Here is a 20,435-nt window from a genome sequence, read left to right as displayed (position 1 = left end):
AGGGATAGCTCAGTCACTCATGCTCACCAAAACCGGGGCTTAGACCAGCTATAGGAGACCCAGACCTAAAGGGGTGAGGGGATACCACATGGAATCATACCCTGCCATGGACTTCATCCTGGAGCCTGTCCCTCGCCTCAGTTCCATTAAACAGAGACAAACGCCAAGACAAGCCTAGCCCAGACTGTTGGCAAGAATTTTATTTTCCTTTGAAATAAAGTGTACAACCAAAAGAGCTCAAGGGCCTGGGACAGTAGGATAGGATAGCTGGGGAGAATAGCAGTTTGGGATAGGAATCTGCCTCCGACCTCTACCCCCCTTTTGCCAAGGAGGAAGAGTCTATAAGCCAGATTTCAGAAGGGAAGGGAAATACATGCTGTGCCAGTGCTTTTTCTGGAGCAGGTCTCCCGCGACAGACCACCACCTCCCTCCACCAGGTGAGGCAAGCAGACTGGCAGAGCCCTTGGAAATCCTACAGCCTGCCCACCCCCCGTCACCCACATGGACACACCAAGTCAGAGGTGAAGTAGGGACTAGACCTGGGCAGCCTTAGCAGGGGACTGTGGTCACAGGCCTGATGCGCAGAGCAGATCATTAGACACATGAGTCAAATGACCCCATGAAGAGAATGGCTGTGGTTTTCAGGTAGCAGCCACTGCTCAGTGGTCCCTGACCTCAACGACAGGTGGCTATGTTAAGGCCAAGAACCGGATGATGGTTAGGAACCTCAGGACTTGTTTTAGCACCAGACGGTGGAGCTCTCCTGCCTGTGCAGCTGGGGGCCTCTCACGTAAGGGTGATGCTGCTTGAAGGCCCCTGTGCCTCCACGTGTGACGGAGGAAAAGAAGCTGCAGCACTGGGTGGAGCCTTATCCTGTGCCCTTCCTCCTTTCTTACTCCCTTCCCCCAGCGTCAGTAGGTCCTAGAGAGGACATAGGAAGTGGGGAAGGCCAGAGTGGGATCTTGTTTCTAGTTTCTGGGCAGTGGGCCCCTCCCCAGCAGAAGAGAAGGGTTTAGAATCGCTTTTCCTCAGGCTGGGAGGTAATCAGCAGCTCCTTGTTCCCGAAGTCCCACCAGGCTGTCATGTGGAATGCCATGTTGGTTAGGACAACAGTGTACTCCAGGATGGCAAAGATGGTATACACTGTTGTGATACAAGGAAGGGCATGGTGAGCCTCTGGCCCCTACCCTCCCCCTGGCCCGGGGCCTCTTGATAAACCACCAGCACATCACCACACAGGGAACACAACGGCAGCCAGCCCCCAAGACCACCGCCATATTGCACATTATAGAAAACTGTCCCGTACCCATTGTGACCACCTATGGATCCCAGCGTGGCCTCACCTCCAGCCTCACAATACATGTTGTGCCGTAAGTAGACAGCCAGTGCCGTGAAGAAGGAGATGAAATTGATGATGAAGAGCCTCTGTTTCCACTTGTAGGACTTGTGATCCTATTGGGAAGGGGAGCTGTCTGATCACTCTGCAGCTTATTGGACATATACGGGTAGCCTCCCCTCTCAGCCCCAACTCCTCAGGGCTGAGTCTCCCCTCCCTTGGTCATGGAAGGGGGCAGAGGCAGGGTAGCAGGAATGATGGGCTCGTTCGCATCCCTGTATTTGTGACATAATGGGGCCAAAGAGCCATGGTGTCCCTGCCCCTCCTACTTTGGGGGGATGGAATATGAAATTACTTGGAGTCAAACCAACCAACCCAACACCTCCAGATATTGTGGGGAGACGAAAGGTGTATGTGTGGGAGGGCAACTGGAGTTATTACAGACCACAGACCCTGACACGTGTTCCTAACTCACTGCAGCCTGGGTGCTACCCCTCATTCCACCCACTTTGGAGCCTCCATCTCCTCTATTCTCCAGGCTCCTGTACTACCTACACATAGGCTTGGATTCTGACCAAACAGTCACCCTCCACTTGTCCCCAAGCCCCAGCCCCAGCCCAGGTTCCAATTAGAACTCCAGTCCCCACCTCACCAGTACCCACATCCAGAGGACAGGTCTCCTTGATTTTCCTTCAGGCTGCCTGGAGCCCCACTCGGGGTAGACCGTACCTCCTGACTTACTGTGTGCTTCTTGGTCAGCCGCCAGATAACGCAGGTGAGCAGCATGTGGCTGAGGGATGCAGCGATGAACACAATGAAAGCGTTTTCATGGATGGCTGGAGGGATAGAGGAGGGTTGGGAGCACGCATTGCAGGGAGCACCCAAACCCTACCTCTGAAGGTCTGAAGAAGGGGGGGGCAGGGGTGTCCCCTCCCCGAACCCTTCCCCGCTCTCCTTCCCTCGTCCAGGCACCCACTGAAGTCCTCAGAAGAAGAGACGTAGGTGAGCACGAGCAGTGCAAGGTTCTCGACGACGTTGAGGCTGAAGTTGAGGCGGCAGAGCAGCTGGTAGCTAGGACACGAGGAGGTACAGCTGAGGTAGTGGTTCCAGTAGGCGAAGGCCACCAGGAAGCGGGGTGCTGAGTGCAGGCCGATGCAGAAGCGCCACACGTAGCGCTGGGGCACCTCCCCGCCGATGGCCGAGCTCACCGAAGGCAGGTAATTGGGCACCTAGAGAGTTGTGACCCATTTGGGCACCAGCCCCCGCCAGCCCTGCCCACCTGGAGATCCTTCTCTCCATCAAATCACCCCAGCCCTCAGATGGCTCTGCTCCAGCCCCTTCCCTTCCAGAAAGTCCTCCTCCAGGCAACCCCAGAGCTCTCCTAGGAGACCTCCCCTTCCAGGTCCCAGGTTCCCACTGTGCTTGGTTCTCATTCCCCAGACGGCCTGGTGTTTATGCAGGGGCGTGGAGTGACCTTCTCTATCTCCTTACACATGGAACTTTCACATGGCTGAGACAACTGTAGACAGGTTCAGAGCCAGTAGCAGAAGGCCCTGTGAGAGGTTCAATGAGCCCAAAACACCAGATTCAGTCCCATGGACAGATGAGTCAGACCATCTGAGCTGCCTTCGGATAGTGCTGGATTCACTGCCCAGCTGAGCTGTTCCTCTGACGGCTCCCAGCTCCACTTGTTCTTCTGGGCAGGTGTACCGAGGTGGTAGAGGGTACTGTGAGATCCTGGGGAAGCTGGGCCAGAAGGGTGCCCCACCCTGATCAGGTGTAAGAACATGGGTGCTCCTAACCCAGGGTAGTCTAAGAACATGACTGTTCTTGTACATCTCTCCCGTTCATCTTTCTCAAAGCCTGGGATTCCTCATTCCTTAAGGAATCAGAGCATCAATCTTTAAAGTTAAGAAAGGAGGAGGAGATAATACTGCATGGCTGCAAGGATTGCTGTGTTCCTTATATGGGTGATGGTGAGAGGATCGGGGATGAGTAAACAGTAGTTTTGATAGGGACAGAAAAGCCAGGGATGGCAGCAGGATCTCTTAGACTCCAGGGCCTGGAGCTGCTTCTCAAACTTTAATATGCATACAACTCAGGGACAGTGTGAGAGTGCAGAAGTTCTGGAAGCAGAGAATCTGCATTTCTAAAAGATTCCAGGACTGTGGAAGCTACCGGTCTATTGCCCACACTTTTCATGGACTTTTTTAGACTTTCAACAAGGGCCAGAGCAGTGCCAGAGCCCAGCAAGGGAGTGACCCTGCTGTGACTCTGGCAGGACCAGGCTTCAGAGATGGCGTTCTGCAAGATCCCTTCCTTTCTCCCAATGGGGACACTGAATGGGTCTCCAAAGCAGCTGGGATGGTAGGCAGTGATGGAGGCAGCTCACAGAGAAGGGGTGGGCCTGGGGAAGCACTAGCCAGCGGCTTCACAGCCTTCACAGAGGAGATGGATTCCCCTCGGCACTGTCAGAGGAAACAATGCAGAGCTCTCAAAGAGAGGACGCTGCTCTCAAGGCCAAGGCCTAAGATACCATAGCTTGAGACCAGGCTCAGATATTCACTCTGAGTTATCAGTGAAGAGGCAGCATGGAGGTTTTGGAGCCACACAATCCTGGGTTTGCATCACTGCTCTGCCTTTGTTAGTGGGGTAACCTTGAGCAAGTCACTTCATCTCTCTGAGCTTCAATTTCCTCATTGGCAAAATAGGGATACCACCCCCTACCCTGCAGGGTGACTGTGAATACTAAATATAACGTGTGCAAAGCATCTGCAGTGTCTGACACACAGTGGGTACAAGTGATGGCTTTCAGAAGACAAACTTCCCTAAAAAGCCTGCAGATAGGCAGTAAGCTACTACATGGCTACTGAACATGAGAAGGCCTACATCTGAGTGAGAGGCGGGAACTGTATCTTCACCAGACACTTCTGAGGCCTCTAAATCTCCTTACTTGACCTTTTTGACTCTCTGAGTAGGTCCTTTGAGTAGGGTTAGTGGGAGTGTTGCCTCCACTTCCGAGAATATTCATTCTGAAAACTCCTGCCCCAATCTCAGCTGTTTAAGGGGAACAGGGCCAGCCTCTAAAGCTTGGCTGGGAGAGCCCAGAGCACTTAAGGGTCCAGAGCCCTGACTGATGCTGTAAAACAGATAAAGGGCAGAGATGGCAAAGAGTTGGGGGACGCCTCAGGAGGAAGAGAGAATTAGGGCCGTGTGGTTACCAGTCCTGTCCTCACAAGCTCCTCCCAGATTAGGGGTGGGGACCTCTCACACCACACACACACACACACACACACACACACACACACGTGCGCACACGCCAAGGTACAGAGACTCATATATATGCCCCATTTACAAGTTCCCTGTTCACCAACCATGCCAGCAACAAGCAACTTCAGAAGCTATCAGAAACCAGGTAGACAGCTCACCTCAAACCTACCTCCCCATGAGCCCAGAGCTAAGAGTACTGAGAGATGGGAACATAACCCCTTCCCCCAAGAACAGAAATCCTTTGGCTTGCAGGACCCTGCTCAATGGATCTGTGGCAGGGCAGCAGGGCAGAAATTCACATGAGATAAAGGGAAAAAGCCCCCAAAATTCCCTATCATTGGACCTCAGATTTCATCATTAGAGATTCATTCCTTTTGGCTTCCGATAAAAGTCCCCCCAAATTATGGAGGACTTTTCTATTTACCTTACTTCCCCCTGCCCTTTGCTAACTGGACAAAATTCACATTCCTGGTATTTCCACTTGCTCTTTTTCTCTGGACTTCATCTCCTCCTGTCTATCCTCACAGTTCCCATCTTAGCTCTGGTCTCCCCAGTAGCACAAGCTATTGTACTGACCACCTCACTGGGTTCCCTACTCTGGTCCTGTGCCCTTAAATCTGTTTGCCTTTCAGGAGGCAGACTGGTCTTCTAAGCCACAAATGTGATCATGTCCCTTTCCTGTTTAAAATCTTTGCAAACTTCCCACCGCCCTCTGTATAAAATCAGAAGTTGTCAGCCGGGCGTTCACAAAGATTCTTCTTCACCCCCACAGCAACAATGCCCACTCCTTCAGGAAGGAAGCCTTCACCAATGTCCAAGCCGGGTTGAGTGCTTCCACTGGGCCCTGCCATCCCTGTGCTTCCTTGTACCCCAGTTGGAATCCTGTCTCACTGTGTACTGACTGCAGGGTCTAGGATTATCTCTTGTAGGAATGAGATGCCAAGGGCAAGTCCATATATAATTCCATGCCCCCGACATAGAATCTCTGCCCGTGGGCCCTGAGCAAAGGCCTGGTGGACTGCTTGTGGACGCGGGAATGCATCCAGGTTTCTAGCTGACAGAGACCTCAGTGGACACAGGTTGCGGGTTTGAGGCTACCAGAGAGAGACACCAGGCTAGAAGTTGCCAGGGCAAGGCAGGGGTCCTCTCGGTCAGGCCTCTGTCGCGGCTAAAAGCACCTATTACTCCTGCTCTCATCTTACCTGCTCAGTCCTGCATCCCTTCCAGTCTGGCCCTTTCTTCAGCCTCCTTCTCCCTCTCATGATCTCTCTGGTCTATTCCCACTCCCTTCCCTTCCCCCTCTCCCCTCTGCTCTCTTGCACTTTCTATAATCCTCTTCTATGCTTGGCGGACTGTGACTCTACTCTCTGGGTCTCTCCCCCAAAATTCCCGGCTATGACTTGCCCCCCACCATCCTTCTATTTCTTTTCCCTCTTTCTGACCCTCCACCTTCTCTCTTACTCTCCAATTTCACTCTTATCGCCAGCTGCCGACCTGGCCCTGACCCAGGTACTGGGGAGCCTGGCACTCACCCCACAGTCAGTGGCCACCGTGTACTCAAAGTGGAACACCAGGGACCAGATGATGCAGAAGAAGAAGCCGAACATGGGGAAAGTGATGACCCACCAAATCATGGCCGTGATGCGGAGCCGGAACATGGTCCCATCGGGGTCCAAGGGCTGGGAGGCTGTAGAGAACATCCTGTAGGAAGTGGTGCCTAGGCAGGGTGAGGGATACACCTTAGGGCCTAGTGGGATACCTGGGCCTGGGAAAGTGGGGTCTTTTCCAGAGCTGGTTTATCAGGGTATAGAAAAGGGCCAGAATAGAAAGAGCATAAGGGAAAAAGGAAAACAGTGCAGAAGAGAGAAAGGTGCAGAGGGAGATGGGGCAGGAGCAGCAAAGACAGTCAGAATCAGCTCTTAGGAATCCCCTTGGCACACTGGTCCTACAGGGCCACATCTTGAGGAGTCTGGAGAATAGAGGCTCCTAGTGGCCTGGGCATAGAAGATCTGATGGCCCACCTCATTCTCACCACCCTCATACCCACTCAGAAGGGTCAGAGATGGACAGGTTATTGTTCCCATTCCACAGAACAGGAGATTGAGGCCCAGAACTATGCCAGGATCAAACATTAGAACTAAGGCCTCCTGTCACCTGCCAGCTTAAGGCTCCAATTAAGGTTTTCTTTAGGCCAAGTAATCTAGACAAAGGACCCTGGCTCAGACTGGGCCCAAGCCCTCTCACTGACCCTGTCTGACCACATTCCTGCTCTTTACTCAAGTTCAGCTAGGAACAGTGGGTGTGCCCCAGAACCTATTTCAGCAGGACCACAGGCTGCTAGCCATCCCACCCCCAGGCTCCGAATGATCCAAGCCTCAGGCCAGCAGTACTCTGATCCCAAGATACCAGGGTCCTTCAGAGGCCCAGACCTCCATCTCCTTCCTCTCTGAGAAGAACATGTCACCCAATCCAAGGTTTATAGGAACCTGATGGTTATAGGAACCTGCTCCACTCAGCTTGAGCCTGCTGTGCTGGCCGGACCCAGGAAGTACAGACCCAGACCCAGACCCAGGGAGCTGGGCTTCTGCCCTTCTTCCTCTAGGAGAAGCACTCCCTCCTCCCACCACCTACTTTCCCAACGACCATGACCCCTCAAGCTGGGCTCCCTTCTCGGTGTCAGACAGAGATGGCACTGTATTAAGCCCAGGACCAAATTTCCCCTTGGGACTCCTACCTTCCTCCATTAAGGAAATCCCAGCCCACTAGTCCAGCTCAGCATCAGGGAATGGGGCAGGGCAGGAGGGGGCTCACTGAGAGACACTCACACTGGGTGCTGAAGGATCCGGGGCTTGGATTGAGGGCTCTAGCCAGACTGAGACTGTTCTAAGACTATAGGGTGCCACCCCTCTAGTCCCCAGGGCCTGCCTTCCCACCCACAGAGCCCAGATCTCCACGCCTGACCAAGCACACAGCCTTCCTAGGACCAACAAGACCATGTCATAAATTCCGGAACACTCTGTAAAGGTAAGAAGTGATAGTGGCTAAGGTCAGCCCACAGCAGCTTCCTTCTCAGTTGTGGGGGTGGGGACCTTTCTGGGGGGTTGTGTCCAGAGCTACAGGCAGGTTCCTTGGGAAAGAGAGAAAGCAGAATAGGATTTGGTCCCTTTTTGTTGGAGTAGGGCTGAGTACGTTTGTTGGGCCCCATTGGAGAGCTAGCTAATCTTATGACAATAGATTTATGATCCGAAAGAGATCTAGACAGGCCTGAATCCACGCTATCAGTGTCCAGCCTGCACCTGTGCAGAAATAGCTAATGGCAACTCAGGCTGCATTCACAGAGGCCTAACAGCCAATAATAGGAATGGAACAGTCCAGCTTTCACCTGTACTGCCTAGGCCCTATGAAGTCCTATGCCTACATTAGGGCCTAGCATGGAGAAAACAATTCCCAACTGAGCCAAGTCCAGGGGCACATATCCTGCGAGGGTTGCCTGAAGGAACTAGAGCTATGCTACCGAAGAAGAGGAGACTCAGGGACTCCCATTACTGTCTTCCCATCGCAGCAGGGCTGGCAGGAAGTCTGGAGGAAACAGTAGACCTAAGGCTCCCAAGGCAGAGAGTCACCAGGAAGAGAATGTATGCTCACTGTAATTGTTAGCTACTAAGCCTCCTTGGAATGGGCTGCCTAGGGAGGAAGAAAACTCCCCATTACTGGGGAGATGCAAGCAGAGGCAACGTCATCTAATTATAGATATATTAAACTAAGGTTACTTCTTTTATTCCTAGAGTTGGCAACTCCTAGGAAACTCTGGGGGAGAAATTCAGAACATATATGGAAATCCCCAAGTAGATCCAATATGGTAGTCCCAGGGAGTGGGAATAAAAATACCCCCTGCGTCTCTAGGCCTATCCTGTCCCAGAAGGGCCAGGTACTCCTCCTGCAACTACCTATGCCATAGCTCCATAACCAGTATGCCAAGAATGGGTCACAGGTGTGCCAGGTGTACTGAGGTTATTGATCCCTTATCCCTCAGAGCCAGCCATGAGGGGCAGAGCAAACAGCCTACTCCGTTTAACTCTATATGCTGTACAAATATTATAATTTTCTGTATGGGCTACGACTGCATTATACATGCCTTCCTTTTCCCAGAGCACTGGGCGGGGGGCGGGGGGGTGAGTCCTATCCACTTATTCAATAAATACTGATTCAAATGCAGTGAGCACCTTCAAGGAACTCCTAGTCTGGTGGGCAAGATAGACACAAATACAATGTAACAGAACTGTGAGAGAGAACAGGGAACTGTGGGCCCCCAGAGGAGGGGGTGATTAAGTTTGCCCCAAGGAGGTTGGGGAAGGCTTTTTGGAGGAAGAGACACCTGAGCAGGATGAAGAGGAGTTGGGCAGGACAACAGAAACATTTGATGTATTATATAAGGTAAGAACTAAGTCAGGAAAGGCTGCTGGATGGACCCTTTCTCCTCCTTCCCCCTCCTCCCTTCGGATCACCTGGTCACTCCCTTTCTTCTAATCCTGTTCTTTCTGATAATTCCCAGTCCTGGGTCTCATCAGACTGGCTGCCCACAGCTCAAGGCCCATTACTCCCACTGACAAATCAAGAGGGAAAACTTCAAGTCCTGGGAAGAAAAGAAGTGCCCCGCCACCCCAGCCAGACTCCACTGCTAGTCAGCGCCCTTTTCTGGAGCAGATGTTCTTTATAGGAACGGGGGAAGCTCAGCGGACTGGGGGACTTCAGAGCTTTCTCTGAGAATAATCCAAGGGTCCGTGTCCAGGGCCTGCCTCTTTTCTACCTAGATCCCCTAGGCTAACTTCCTCTCCTGCTCTGCCTTCCATCCTGACAATCTCCTTTTGCTCCACCTCCTGACCCTTCATATTCCCAAACCGCCTTCCTATCCTTTCTCTACCTGGAGCTCTACACTAGCCCTGAGGAGGAGGAGGACAGGAACTATGAACCTCCTTTAGCCATGGGGAAAGTGAGGCTCAGTGTCCACTTCTCAGGCAATATACAGAGTTAGTACATAAACTAGGAGTATAACAGAGCTCAACACAGGCCTCATCCCCGTTACTCCAGTATCCTACGGAGAAAGCACTTTCACATCTTCCTGGCCCAGCACCCCATATCACTGTCCAGAGGGTACACGGCCACATGTGGAACCTCAGAGGGCATGAGATCTACCCCAGAACACATACACACATAACCTGGTCCTCATGCAGACAGGCAGAAAGAAAGTCACTCTCACACACATACCCCACTCCAAGCCATTTTGGTCATGTCACTTACAGTTACACATATACACACAATCACTTTCCCACAGAGACAGGCACAAGCCCATAGTGCCACACTTAAGAGGCCCCAAATGCCCTCTAGCCCAGTGTTGTTCTCTCTCCATTCCCCAGAAAACCCTGGGTCTCCTGAATCTGTCCCTCTATGAAGGATTGGGTTCTGGGTTCTGGGGCTGGCCCGCTTCAGTGACCCCAGACCCCAACAACCTCCATGGAAAATGGAGGGAGATTAATTCTTGTGACCTCAATTTGCAGTCATCCCCCCAGGAGCCCAGTATGTTTGATGGCCTAACTGGAGAGTTTGCTAATCCTGTTACAATAGAATCAGGATCCAAATAGATTCAACTGGGCCTGAATATGAGGTGTCAGTGCCCACCCCCCCGAGCCCTACCCCACAGTGTGTAGCTGTAGTCTCCTTGAAGTGGAAGAGCAGGGACCAGAGGATGCAGAAGAGGAAGGCGACAAGTGGACAGCAGACTGTGACCAGGGCCACCACGGTGAAGCGGAGCCGGACCAGGGTCCCATCCCGGTCCAGTGGCAGTAGGACCTGGTACATCTTGTCAGACCTGGGGATGGAGTGGCATGCTGTCAGGGCCCAAGGCCAGTGGCTGGGACTCTGGTGAAGTCAGCCCTGTGCTCGGTACTCAAACCGAGCTACGACTGAGGAGTCTGAGAAGGAAGCCACCCAGCTCCTACCATGCCTGGGTGAGGAAGACTGACTTGGAATCCCATGACAACATTCACCCTCAATTTCAGAGGAAAGACAATGAAGGAAATGTATGCTACAATGAAGCTTGAATCGATTGGGAGACCTCGTCATCCCTATGCCTGGCTTGACAGGCCTAGGACTACAGGAGCTGGTGTAACTAGTCTCTCTTGTTTCAGGAACCAACCCTCAAACCGCCTAGTGGACAGAATGCCCATTTCCTCCCCCAGGCCCTTGAGCCTCCAGGCTTCAGGGCCTCCCATCAGCTCTCATTGCTTTACCCACCGGCCCAGGACCCCTCGCATCTTCAGTCCCTTCTCAGACCCTCTGAGCTCTGATGCCTGCACCACAGTCCACAGCAGCAAGCACTCAGTGAAAGCCCACAGAACCTGGACCCACTGTTTGTCCCCGCCTGCTGCCTCACGAGCTCTGAGGGTGAAAAGCTTTGCAGAATCAGGCCTGGTGCTAGCCTGGGCTTGCTGTTTGCTGGAGAGAGCTGCCTGGTCAGCTTCTAGAGGCTTCCCAGTGCCCAGGGGCCTGTCCACCCTGCCTCTGGAGAGTCGGTAAGGGCTCCGGAGGAATGTGACTCCCCCCTCAGATGAGGGTATCTAAGGTCAGGAACTATAATTGCCAAATATACACCAGCAAGCATAGCCCAGCACCCCCTCAGTCTATAGAGGGGAAGTTGAGACCAAGAAAAGGACAGGAGACTGCTCAGGGTCACACAGCAAAAAAGAAGAGCAGCCAGCAGTGGGAAGATGTGGCTCACAGGGTCAAAAACTGCAATTCTGGCCTTCCTTAACCCCTTCCTCTCTGGACCACAGCAGATTAGGTCAGGTGAGGAGAGGAGAGAAAAAGGGTGCCTGTCCCTAGGAGAAAGGTAAAAACCAAATCCTACAGAGATGAGGCAGTCACCCCTGGCTCCACCGTAAACACAGAGAAACAGAGACACAGAGAGGAAGGCCTTTCCTCAAAGCCATATGCTGAGCCTGAGGGAAAGATCCTCAGAACTTAGGCTTCTTGTTGCCAAACTAGGACTGGCTTGAGATACATAAAGAATTCACCCTTCTGGACTCAAGGGCCTTGTCAGACGAAGTGCCAACTCTTCCGGACCCGCCCTCAGGACTCGCCCTTCTAGTCCCACCCTCCGGAAGAACCTGACTTCTACACTGGCCTGCCTCCTGGCATTCCAGAACAAAACAGGTAAGTATCTTCCTCCACCCACCTCTCTGCCAGGTCCTATTAGGCAGCCTACCCTAATGACTCAGGCTCCTTTCTCTTTGTGGGGGGCACGGAGGGGGGTCTCCCAGGGGAGTTGGAAGTGGCTCTAGTGAGCCTCATTCCATGGATCATCCCCAAATGGACTCTAAGCCCCTCACAGCCCTAGAAAGGGAACACCTTCCCCACTCAACCCAAACCCACTCTGTGTTTGTGGACGTGCTAGTCTTCCCTCCCAACACCCCTCCCGAAGGCCCACCTCCTCAGAAGCCACTGGGATCTCCAAACTGAACACTAGATCCTCAGGGAATGAACAGGCACTGCCCACGGCAGGGGGGTGATAAGCAGGCCCGAGAACGAGCTGTTCCACTTGTTGGATCTGCCTGGCCTCCTTTTTAGCTGTGTGACCTTGGTCAAGTCACCTACGCACTCTGGGCCTGTTTCCACATTTGTTCCCATGGGGACCATGTGGTTTAGATAGGCCATTCCAACTTGGTCATTCAACTCCTCCAGGCCTCAGGATGGGGAGCTCACTACCTGAAGGACAGCTGTTCAGCCCCAGTCAGCTTTAACTTCCTCATAGGTGCTTAGTTGAAAAACTGCCTTGATAGGAATGCCCCTACCTTATCTCCGAAGGTCCCAAAAGATCTCAGCTTCCAGTCCAAATCTACACTTACTGGGTGCCTTCTAAATCTAGGCACCCTGCTTAGCACTACATATAGTTTCTTTTAATCCTCACTATAATTCTATGAGGTAGACACTATATTTCCTTTTTATAGAAGATGCAAAGGAGGCTCAGGGAGGTTAAAAACACTTGCTCAAGGTCACATACTAATAACTGGCAGAGTTGGGATTTGAAACGAATCTATGGAGTCCAAACCCCCCACCCCACACACACACCTCCATTCCCCTGCACCTAAAAGGAATACGGACCAAGAGTCCCTGTGGAGTGAAGAAAGGAGAGCTCAACCCTTGCACACCCGGCCCCAAGCATGAGGGCTGAGGGGAAAGAGGTCAGCTCTGCAAGTCCGGACAGCAGCATTTCCTGAGCAGGCACCAGGACCCCCAGAGTTAGAGAACGGGCCCTGCGGGGGCTGGACCGCGTGGCCGAGCTCCCCCAAGTGGGGCTGCCCAGCGGTCCAACACACCCGTCCGCAACTCACCCAGGCTGTGGCTGAGAGGAGACTGCGCCGGCGCAGGCCAGGAGCTGGGGTACCCTGGGGACCTGGGGGTAGCCCAGGCCCGGCCCCGGGCGAGCGGCGGGGAGGGGGGTGTTGGAGTAGGAACGGTGGGTGCGGGGCAGGACCGGCGTGCTTGGGGCGGAACTTGAGGAGGAAACAGCGCCCAGATCCTCTGCTGGCTCCTCCCCGCTTCTGCGGACCCAGGCCCCCCAGGCTCTCCCCCTTAATCTGGCATCCCTTCCTGCCATTCCTCTCCAGCCCTGGTCGGCCCCACTAATTCCAGCTGCGTGGGGGCAGCCGGAAGAGTCCTGGAAACCCGGGTTTGACACGTTGGATAAGCCACCTTGTCACCTTACCTCTCCGCTGCGTTCCATCACCTGTTGAGAGAACATAAAATTAATTGAACAGGGCCCTGAATTCTCTTTATTTCCCGACCCCAGTCTCTGTTGCTCCCTCCCCTCCATTCTAGCAGAATTATGCAGCTTCACCCTTCTAAAATATTAAGTCAGTTTCGCTCCAGCCTCGGCGCCCCTCCCCCAAACTTTGTTACCTGGAGCGGATTCAGGGCATTTCAGCAAAGAGAAGAGCACCTTACAGAGATAGTGAGTTCTAGTGAAGCCCACCCCAGAAACTCTGGGTCAGAGCTGATCCCACCTTTGATCAGGAGAGGGAGCCCTGTCCCGACATGGCAGAGAGGATCTCCAGACAGCCCTGGGTCTCTCCCCACCATGAAAAGGTTGATCACCAGACACCAGCCCCCAGAGTTCCCTCCCCTGACTGACCCATAAAGGAAACGGAGGGAGACTCTTGGCTCCCTTTGCAAAGACCCTCCTACCCCAACAGGGAAGCAGGGTGAAGGGACCAGTAATCCTTCCTGAAGGCACAGAGCAGCGTTGTTAGAGCACCTGAAGGGGGTGTGGAGGACCTCTGAGCCAGGCACACCACCATCAAGTTTGCCCCATTGGAATCCTCACAGTAACAATTAGCACGTTTGGGCACCCTCTGTGTCCCAGGCACTTTTCTACTTTTTATGTATCCCATTTAATCCTCACAAAATCCCTATAAGGTAGATACTATTAATATCTCCATTTTACCAATGGATAACAGAGAAGGCAAGTTACCTACTCACACAGCTAGTCCGGTACCTGAGGTCATTCCCTTAATCACTATATACTGTTAATTCCACAAGGTAGCTATAATCACCGCGCTGCAGATGGAGAAACAGAGGCTCCAATTTGATCAACTTGCCGGTTTACCGCACGCATTCATTCTCTTGTTCATTCATTCAGTCTAGGCCCTCTCTGGGGCAGGCCCTGGGCTGGGCAATGGTGGGGGACCCAGAGATATCTCGGACCGACTGCTAGGGGAGTGAAGTCTGGAGAAAAGGTGTGATACTCTAAAAACTACTTTTCTTGACTTTGAATTCTCCCCACATGTCCTTTAAGGTCCCAGGGCAAGTGAACAATTAATAAAACTTTACTGAAAGAACCATCTCCTTTTAGTTTCAATAATTAAATTTAGGTTTTCTACCTTGGGGCTTTGCGCCATCCTCTGTTTAGCTCCAACCCACAGATGCCTGCTTCTGGCCTTTGTTCCCTGTCTTGAGCTTTCCTGGTCTCACATCTTTATTTTCCCTGTTTATCTGGCTTGGAGTGCTTCTTTTCCTCCATCTCAGCAAACTCTACCCTTCCTGTAAAGATAGTGATTAGCATGACACTTGGTAAGTTAGGAATGCATGTGGTAATTTCTAGGGCAATCACTAAAATAATAGAAAAAGAGAATTCCCAAACTGGCACAGGAGAAAAAAATGAAATAATCCGTAAGAATGCAAAAAAGGAGATTTAAATGGCCAATATGCACGTGAAAAGATGGTCGACATCATTAGTCATTAGGGAAATGTATATGGAAACCACAACGAGATGACACTTCACATCCCCTAGGATGGCTGTAATTTAAAAAAAAAAAAAGGAAAATGACAAGTGTTGGCAGCGATGTGGAGAAACTGGAACCCTCACATAGGAGGTTGGACAATTAAGTTTGTGAACTTGTTGCAATGATGTTGCTAACCTTTTTTGATATTAGAGGGATTATTCATTATAAATTTATACCAAGAAGTGCTGAAAAGGCTGCATGTAAAAGTTAGACAACCTAAACTTTTTGCCAACAATTCATGGCTCTTGCATCACAACAATGCACCAGCTTACACGGCACTGTCTGTGAGGGAGTTTTTAGCCAGTAAACAAATAACTGTACTGGACCACCCTCCCTACTCAACTGATCTGGCCCCCAATGACTTCTTCCTTTACTCGAAGATAAAGGAAATATTGAAAGGAAGATATTTTGATGACATTCAGGAAATCAAGGGTAACACGATGACAGCTCTGATGGCCATTCCAAAAAAAAAGTTCCAAAATTGCTTTGAAGGGTGGACTAGGCACTGGCGTCGGTGCATAGCTTCCCAAAGGGAGTACTTCATAGGTGACCGTAGTGATATTCAGCAATGAGGTATGTAGTACTTTATCTAGGATGAGTTTGCTAACTTAATTATCAGATCTCATATTGCTGGTGGGAATGTAAAATTGTACAGCCACTTTGTAAAACAGTTTGCAGTTCCCTCAAAAGTTAAACATAGTTACCATGTAACCTTACAAATCCACTCCTAGGTATAAACACAAGCGAAATGAAAACATATGTCCACAAAAAACTTGTACATGAGTGTTAATAGCAGTACTATTCATAGTAGCCATAAGATGGAAACAACTAAAATGTTATTCAACTAATGAATGTATAAACAAAATGTGACATCCATAAAATAAAATATTATTGACCATAAAAAGGAATGAGGTACTGATGTACAACATGGATGAACCTTGAAAACATTATGCTAAGTGAAAGAAATCAGACACAGAGGCCGCATATTTATGATTCCATTTATATGAAATGTCCAGACTAGGCAAAGCCATTGAGACAAAGCAGATTAGTAGTTGCCAGGAGCTGGGGAAGGGGGAGTTGGAGAACGACTGCTAATGGAGCTGGGGTTTCTATTCATGGTTATGAAAATGTTCTGAAATTGGACAGTCATGATGGTTGCACAACCTTGTGAATATACTAAAATACTAAATATACTAAAAACCTCTGAATTGTACTCTTTAAATGGGTGAATGTGAATTATATGTAAATTATTATTATATGTGAATTATATACTCATGTGAATTATGTCTCAATTAAAAAATTTGACAAAGATCTGGGCTTCAATAAATGGCAATTATTATAATAAATAAATAAATAAATAAATAAAGGAAGGAAGGAAGGAAGGAGAGGAGGAGTCTGGTCAATATGGTGGAGTAGAATCTTAAAAAAAAGAAAACAGTTATTCTCATAAACCAACACAAGTGAGAAATGTGAGGAGGAAAAATAAAGGAGAGGCAGGAACAGAATTGAAAGGACAAGTAGAAAGTATAAAATGTTAGATAAAATACTGAATATACCAGTAAATTCATGAACTGCAATGACCTAAATGCTCTAGTTAAAAGTCAAAGGTATTGGGCCCGCCCGGTGGCTCAGGCAGTTGGAGCTCCGTGCTCCTAACTCCGAAGGCTGCCGGTTCGATTCCAACATGGGCCAGTGGGCTCTCAACCACAAGGTTGCCAGTTCAACTCCTCGGGGTTGCCAGTTCAACTCCTCGGGGTTGCCAGTTCAACTCCTCGAGGTTGCCAGTTCAACTGCTCGAGTCCCGCAAGGGATGGTGGGCAGCGCCCCCTGCAACTAAGATTGAACACAGCACCTTGAGCTGAGCTCCCAGATGGCTCAGTTGGTTGGAGCGCATCCTCTCAACCACAAGGTTGCCAGTTCTATTCGAGTCCTGCAAGGGATGGTGGGCTGCGCCCCCTGCAACTAGAAACGGCAACTGGACCTGGAGCTGAGCTGAGCCCTCCACAACTAAGACTGAAAGGACAACAACTTGAAGCTGAACGGCACCCTCCACAACTAAGATTGAAAGGACAACAACTTGACTTGGAAAAAAGTCCTGGAAGTAGTACTGTTCTTCAATAAAGTCCTGTTCCCTTTCCCCAATTAAAAAAAAAAAAGTCTTAAAAAAAAGTAATTAAAAAAAAAAGTCAAAGGTATTCACACAAGATTTATAAAAATTTAATTATGTGCTATTTACAAACATCACCCTTCACTATCAAGTTATAGGAAAAGAGGAAGGAAATCAACATTTACTGAGTGCTTACTGTGTGCCAAACATGTGCCCAGTCCAGTCCTTTGCAAATTCTATTATCTTATTTGAACTTTACAACCACCTTATAAAACAGGATTACTGTGCCCATTTTATAGCAAGAAAACCGGGGCACAGAACAATTAAATAATTTGTGCAAGGTCTAAAAAGTAGCAGATCTGGCAGTTGAACTTAGCTGTATGACTCCAACTCTGCTGCTCTTTCCAATGCACCATGTAAGAAATCTAGAACCGTCCCAAGGAAGTGTCTTGCCCTTCCATGATTCTGCAATCTCTAGAGGACTATCTCCTCCCTGAGCTCCAATCCCTCATAGCTGCATAGGGTGAGTTCTCAGGGCATGTATGTGAGAGACTGGGGGCTGCCAGGACAGAGCTGGCCAGGGCAGAGTTTTGAGCTGTGGACATCTCTGGGCTACTGATGCCAAAACAGGGCTTGGCTCCACAAGCTTTTGTGAACATACACCAAACTTCATGTCTTTAGAAGTTCTTCCCTGGGCAGAAGTCCCTGAGAATGATGAGCTTGTGGGCCACATGCCTACAGAGTACCTAACAACAGTCCTTCACTTCGAAATCACCATGTTCACAGGGAATTCCTCCCTGGAGCATTCCTCATCCAATTCCTGATCTTCTCCCTCCAGTTTTCCCGCAAGTATTTAAGGGTCCACTAGTACTTTGAACTGAATGTCCTCACTCCCTCAAGACATATTTCTGAGCCCCTTTTCTAAGAATCATGTCTTAGATTAGTTAGAATTCCTTGACATTTTTAAAAAATATAAATGTCTACCATTCACTGAAGGATTACTGTGTACCAAGTACCTGATAAGTGCTTTATCACATTTCATTCTCACAATAACCCTGTGGGGAAAGTAGGGTTATCCCCATTTTTACCGACACGGAAACTGAGACTCAGAGGGGTTAAGAAATTTGCCCAAGTTCATACAGCTAATATATGGTTGGGCTCAGATTGAAACCCAGGCTTCTCCAACTCAAAAATTTCACACTTCTACTTTTCTACCTAAGAAAATAATTCACTCATTCATGCATCAAACATTTAATGTATGCCTGTACTGTATGTATGGCCTTAGGGACACCAGACTAAATACCGTGTTTCCCCAAAAATAAGACCTAGCCAGACAATCAGCTCTAATGCGTCTTTTGGAACAAAAATTAATATAAGACCCGGTATTATATTATATTATTATATTATACTATATATTATGTAAGACTGGGCCTTATATTATAGTAAAATAAGACCAGGTCGTATATTAATTTTTGCTCCAAAAGACGCATTAGAGTTGATTGTCCAGCTAGGTCTTATTTTCGGGGAAACACGGTAAGTAGAGGAAAGGTTTAGTTGGGTTTGAGGATTGGAAGATGACAAATCAAAGGTTCAGAAGGGCAATGAGGAAGCTATTGTAACTATCGGGGAGAACTAATGACTTTCTGATGCAGCACATAGGTAAGGGAGGGTGGAGGAAAAGGAGAGATGTTTGGGTGAAGGAGTTGGGGGAAGGTGGTTGGAGTCAGATATTCAAACTAGTTTTACTATTTGACCCTCCATGTATTTTTTTTCTTTCTTCCTTCAAGCATCTACTGAGCACCTACAAGGTACCAGGTTTCTCCTATCCATTATCTGATTTCATCTTTATGACCACTCCACTTTTTGACAAACAAATCAATTATCTCTAATCCCTTGCCACCACTGAAAACCCACAGGGATTTAAGGTCACCTACTTTTGGGCAGAGCCTATTTCAATTTTGCATTGATGCCCCAGGAAGAGGCGGTGGTGGAGAGGTAAATCAAATAGGCTTTCTGAGCACAGTCCCTGCTATTCTATGTGGGACTCTCAGTCACTAGGCCTAGGTTTTAGAACATGCGCAACCCTCCCCTTCATAATATCAGGCTTCTGCACCAGGCTTGGTCCAAGGGAAAGGAACACCAAAGTAAAGGAAAAAACCATAGGCCCAAGATGGCATCACTCATGCCAAAAGCCCATAATACCAAACCTCGATTTAATAATTTATCTAACTGTATTTTCAACCTCTCCTAGAAACATGACCTTAATCAAACCACTATGAAAATTTCTGGTCAAGCACCAGTAAGGTAACCTGTCACATAGGCCCTCTCCATCCTCCATAGAAAGGAGTAATCTACATAATAAAAACCCTTCCCCTTCTCCTCCCCCAAAGATGTCAGAGCCCCAAAATAATCCTTACTTTTGCTAATAGCTTCCTTGCCTCACCCTTCTTCCTATAAAATCCTTCCATTTTGTACATCCTTTCAGTTGCCCTTCCAGTTGCTAGATGGGATGCTGCCCAATTAATGAATGGCTTAATAAAGCCAATTAGATCTGCAAATTTACTTGGTTGAATTTTGTTTTTTAACACCAAGATGAAGAAAATGCAGCTCTGACGTCCAAGAGAAGCGGCACAGAAGACAGGAAAGTAATAGGATACAAAGTGACAAAGCTGTAACAGAGGCCTGCCGAAGCATTAACCCAACTTGCTGAGAGAGATCAGCAAATGTATCCTAGAGAAGGTGGGAGCATTTGAACCAGAACTTTAAGAATAACTGGGGACTCCTAAAGGGCAGTTGGGTAAGAAGTTCCAAGAATCCTGATTTGTACCAAGTTTTTTGCTGAACCATCCCCTTAGGGCATCTCTGATGCTCACAACATTTATTCTAGGGATTCAGAGAGGGAAAGGTGCTGGGGCTTGCGTGGGTCAGGAGACAAGAAGGCCTGGTTTTAAGGCCTCGGAGCAGCTGCAGGAAAGCTACGCGGGCAGTCAGGGTTCCCACGGGGGCCCTCTAGCTCTACAAGAGGTCTGGCCAAGAAGCGAGGGAAGGACTACCGGGAAACCTTCCCATCACCGCCCACGGATTGGGGCAAGGTGTGGGTAGAATAGTTACCATGCCATCCTGGAGCCTTTCCTCTGATTGGCCGGAGCTTCAGCAGCGCGTCTCTCCGCTCCAAGGAAGTGGGCGGAGCTTCGATGAGCGTCACCGCTCTTCTCCCACACCCCGCCCAACGTAGCCACTCACCAGCCCACTTCGAGGGGCCCTGTGTTACGTCACGACTCTCTCCCAGCCAACGGCGGCGGTGAGGGCCAGAGCTCCACGTCCCTCCCACCAACCCTCCCCTTTCCTCCCCTAACTTCTTAGGCCCCTCCTCTTCCTCCTCTCC

General features: G+C 49.8%; 1 protein-coding gene across 10 annotated transcripts; it reads right to left on the bottom strand.

The window, feature by feature from the left end:
- Positions 1-182: 182 nt before the first annotated feature.
- PGAP2 (post-GPI attachment to proteins 2) lies at positions 183-20,269 on the bottom strand. Of its 10 annotated transcripts, none has more exons than XM_019718994.3 (7): positions 20,162-20,269; positions 13,368-13,388; positions 10,298-10,472; positions 2,313-2,565; positions 2,066-2,172; positions 1,344-1,452; positions 183-1,143 (listed from the first exon to the last, which is right to left on the bottom strand). In XM_019718994.3, exons 3-7 carry the CDS (start codon positions 10,460-10,462, stop codon positions 1,013-1,015), a joined length of 765 nt encoding a protein of 254 aa, XP_019574553.1. In that variant the 5' UTR covers positions 10,463-10,472; positions 13,368-13,388; positions 20,162-20,269; the 3' UTR covers positions 183-1,012. The 10 variants fall into 10 exon arrangements, with proteins under 10 accessions (XP_019574553.1, XP_019574558.1, XP_019574544.1 ...); XM_019718999.3 differs by lacking the exon at positions 20,162-20,269 and adding an exon at positions 13,562-13,678 and having other exon boundaries at positions 2,078-2,172; XM_088791599.1 differs by lacking the exons at positions 13,368-13,388; positions 20,162-20,269 and adding exons at positions 6,139-6,345; positions 12,994-13,341 and having other exon boundaries at positions 880-1,143.
- Positions 20,270-20,435: the final 166 nt, after the last annotated feature.

The sequence above is a fragment of the Rhinolophus sinicus genome, chromosome 14, assembly GCF_057876585.1.
Source record: "Rhinolophus sinicus isolate RSI-liver-muscle chromosome 14, RSI-T2T, whole genome shotgun sequence".
In the NCBI taxonomy this organism is placed as follows: domain Eukaryota; kingdom Metazoa; phylum Chordata; class Mammalia; order Chiroptera; family Rhinolophidae; genus Rhinolophus; species Rhinolophus sinicus.
The sequence above is the reverse complement of the archived record's forward strand: the minus strand, read 5'-3'. Positions and strand labels throughout refer to the sequence as shown.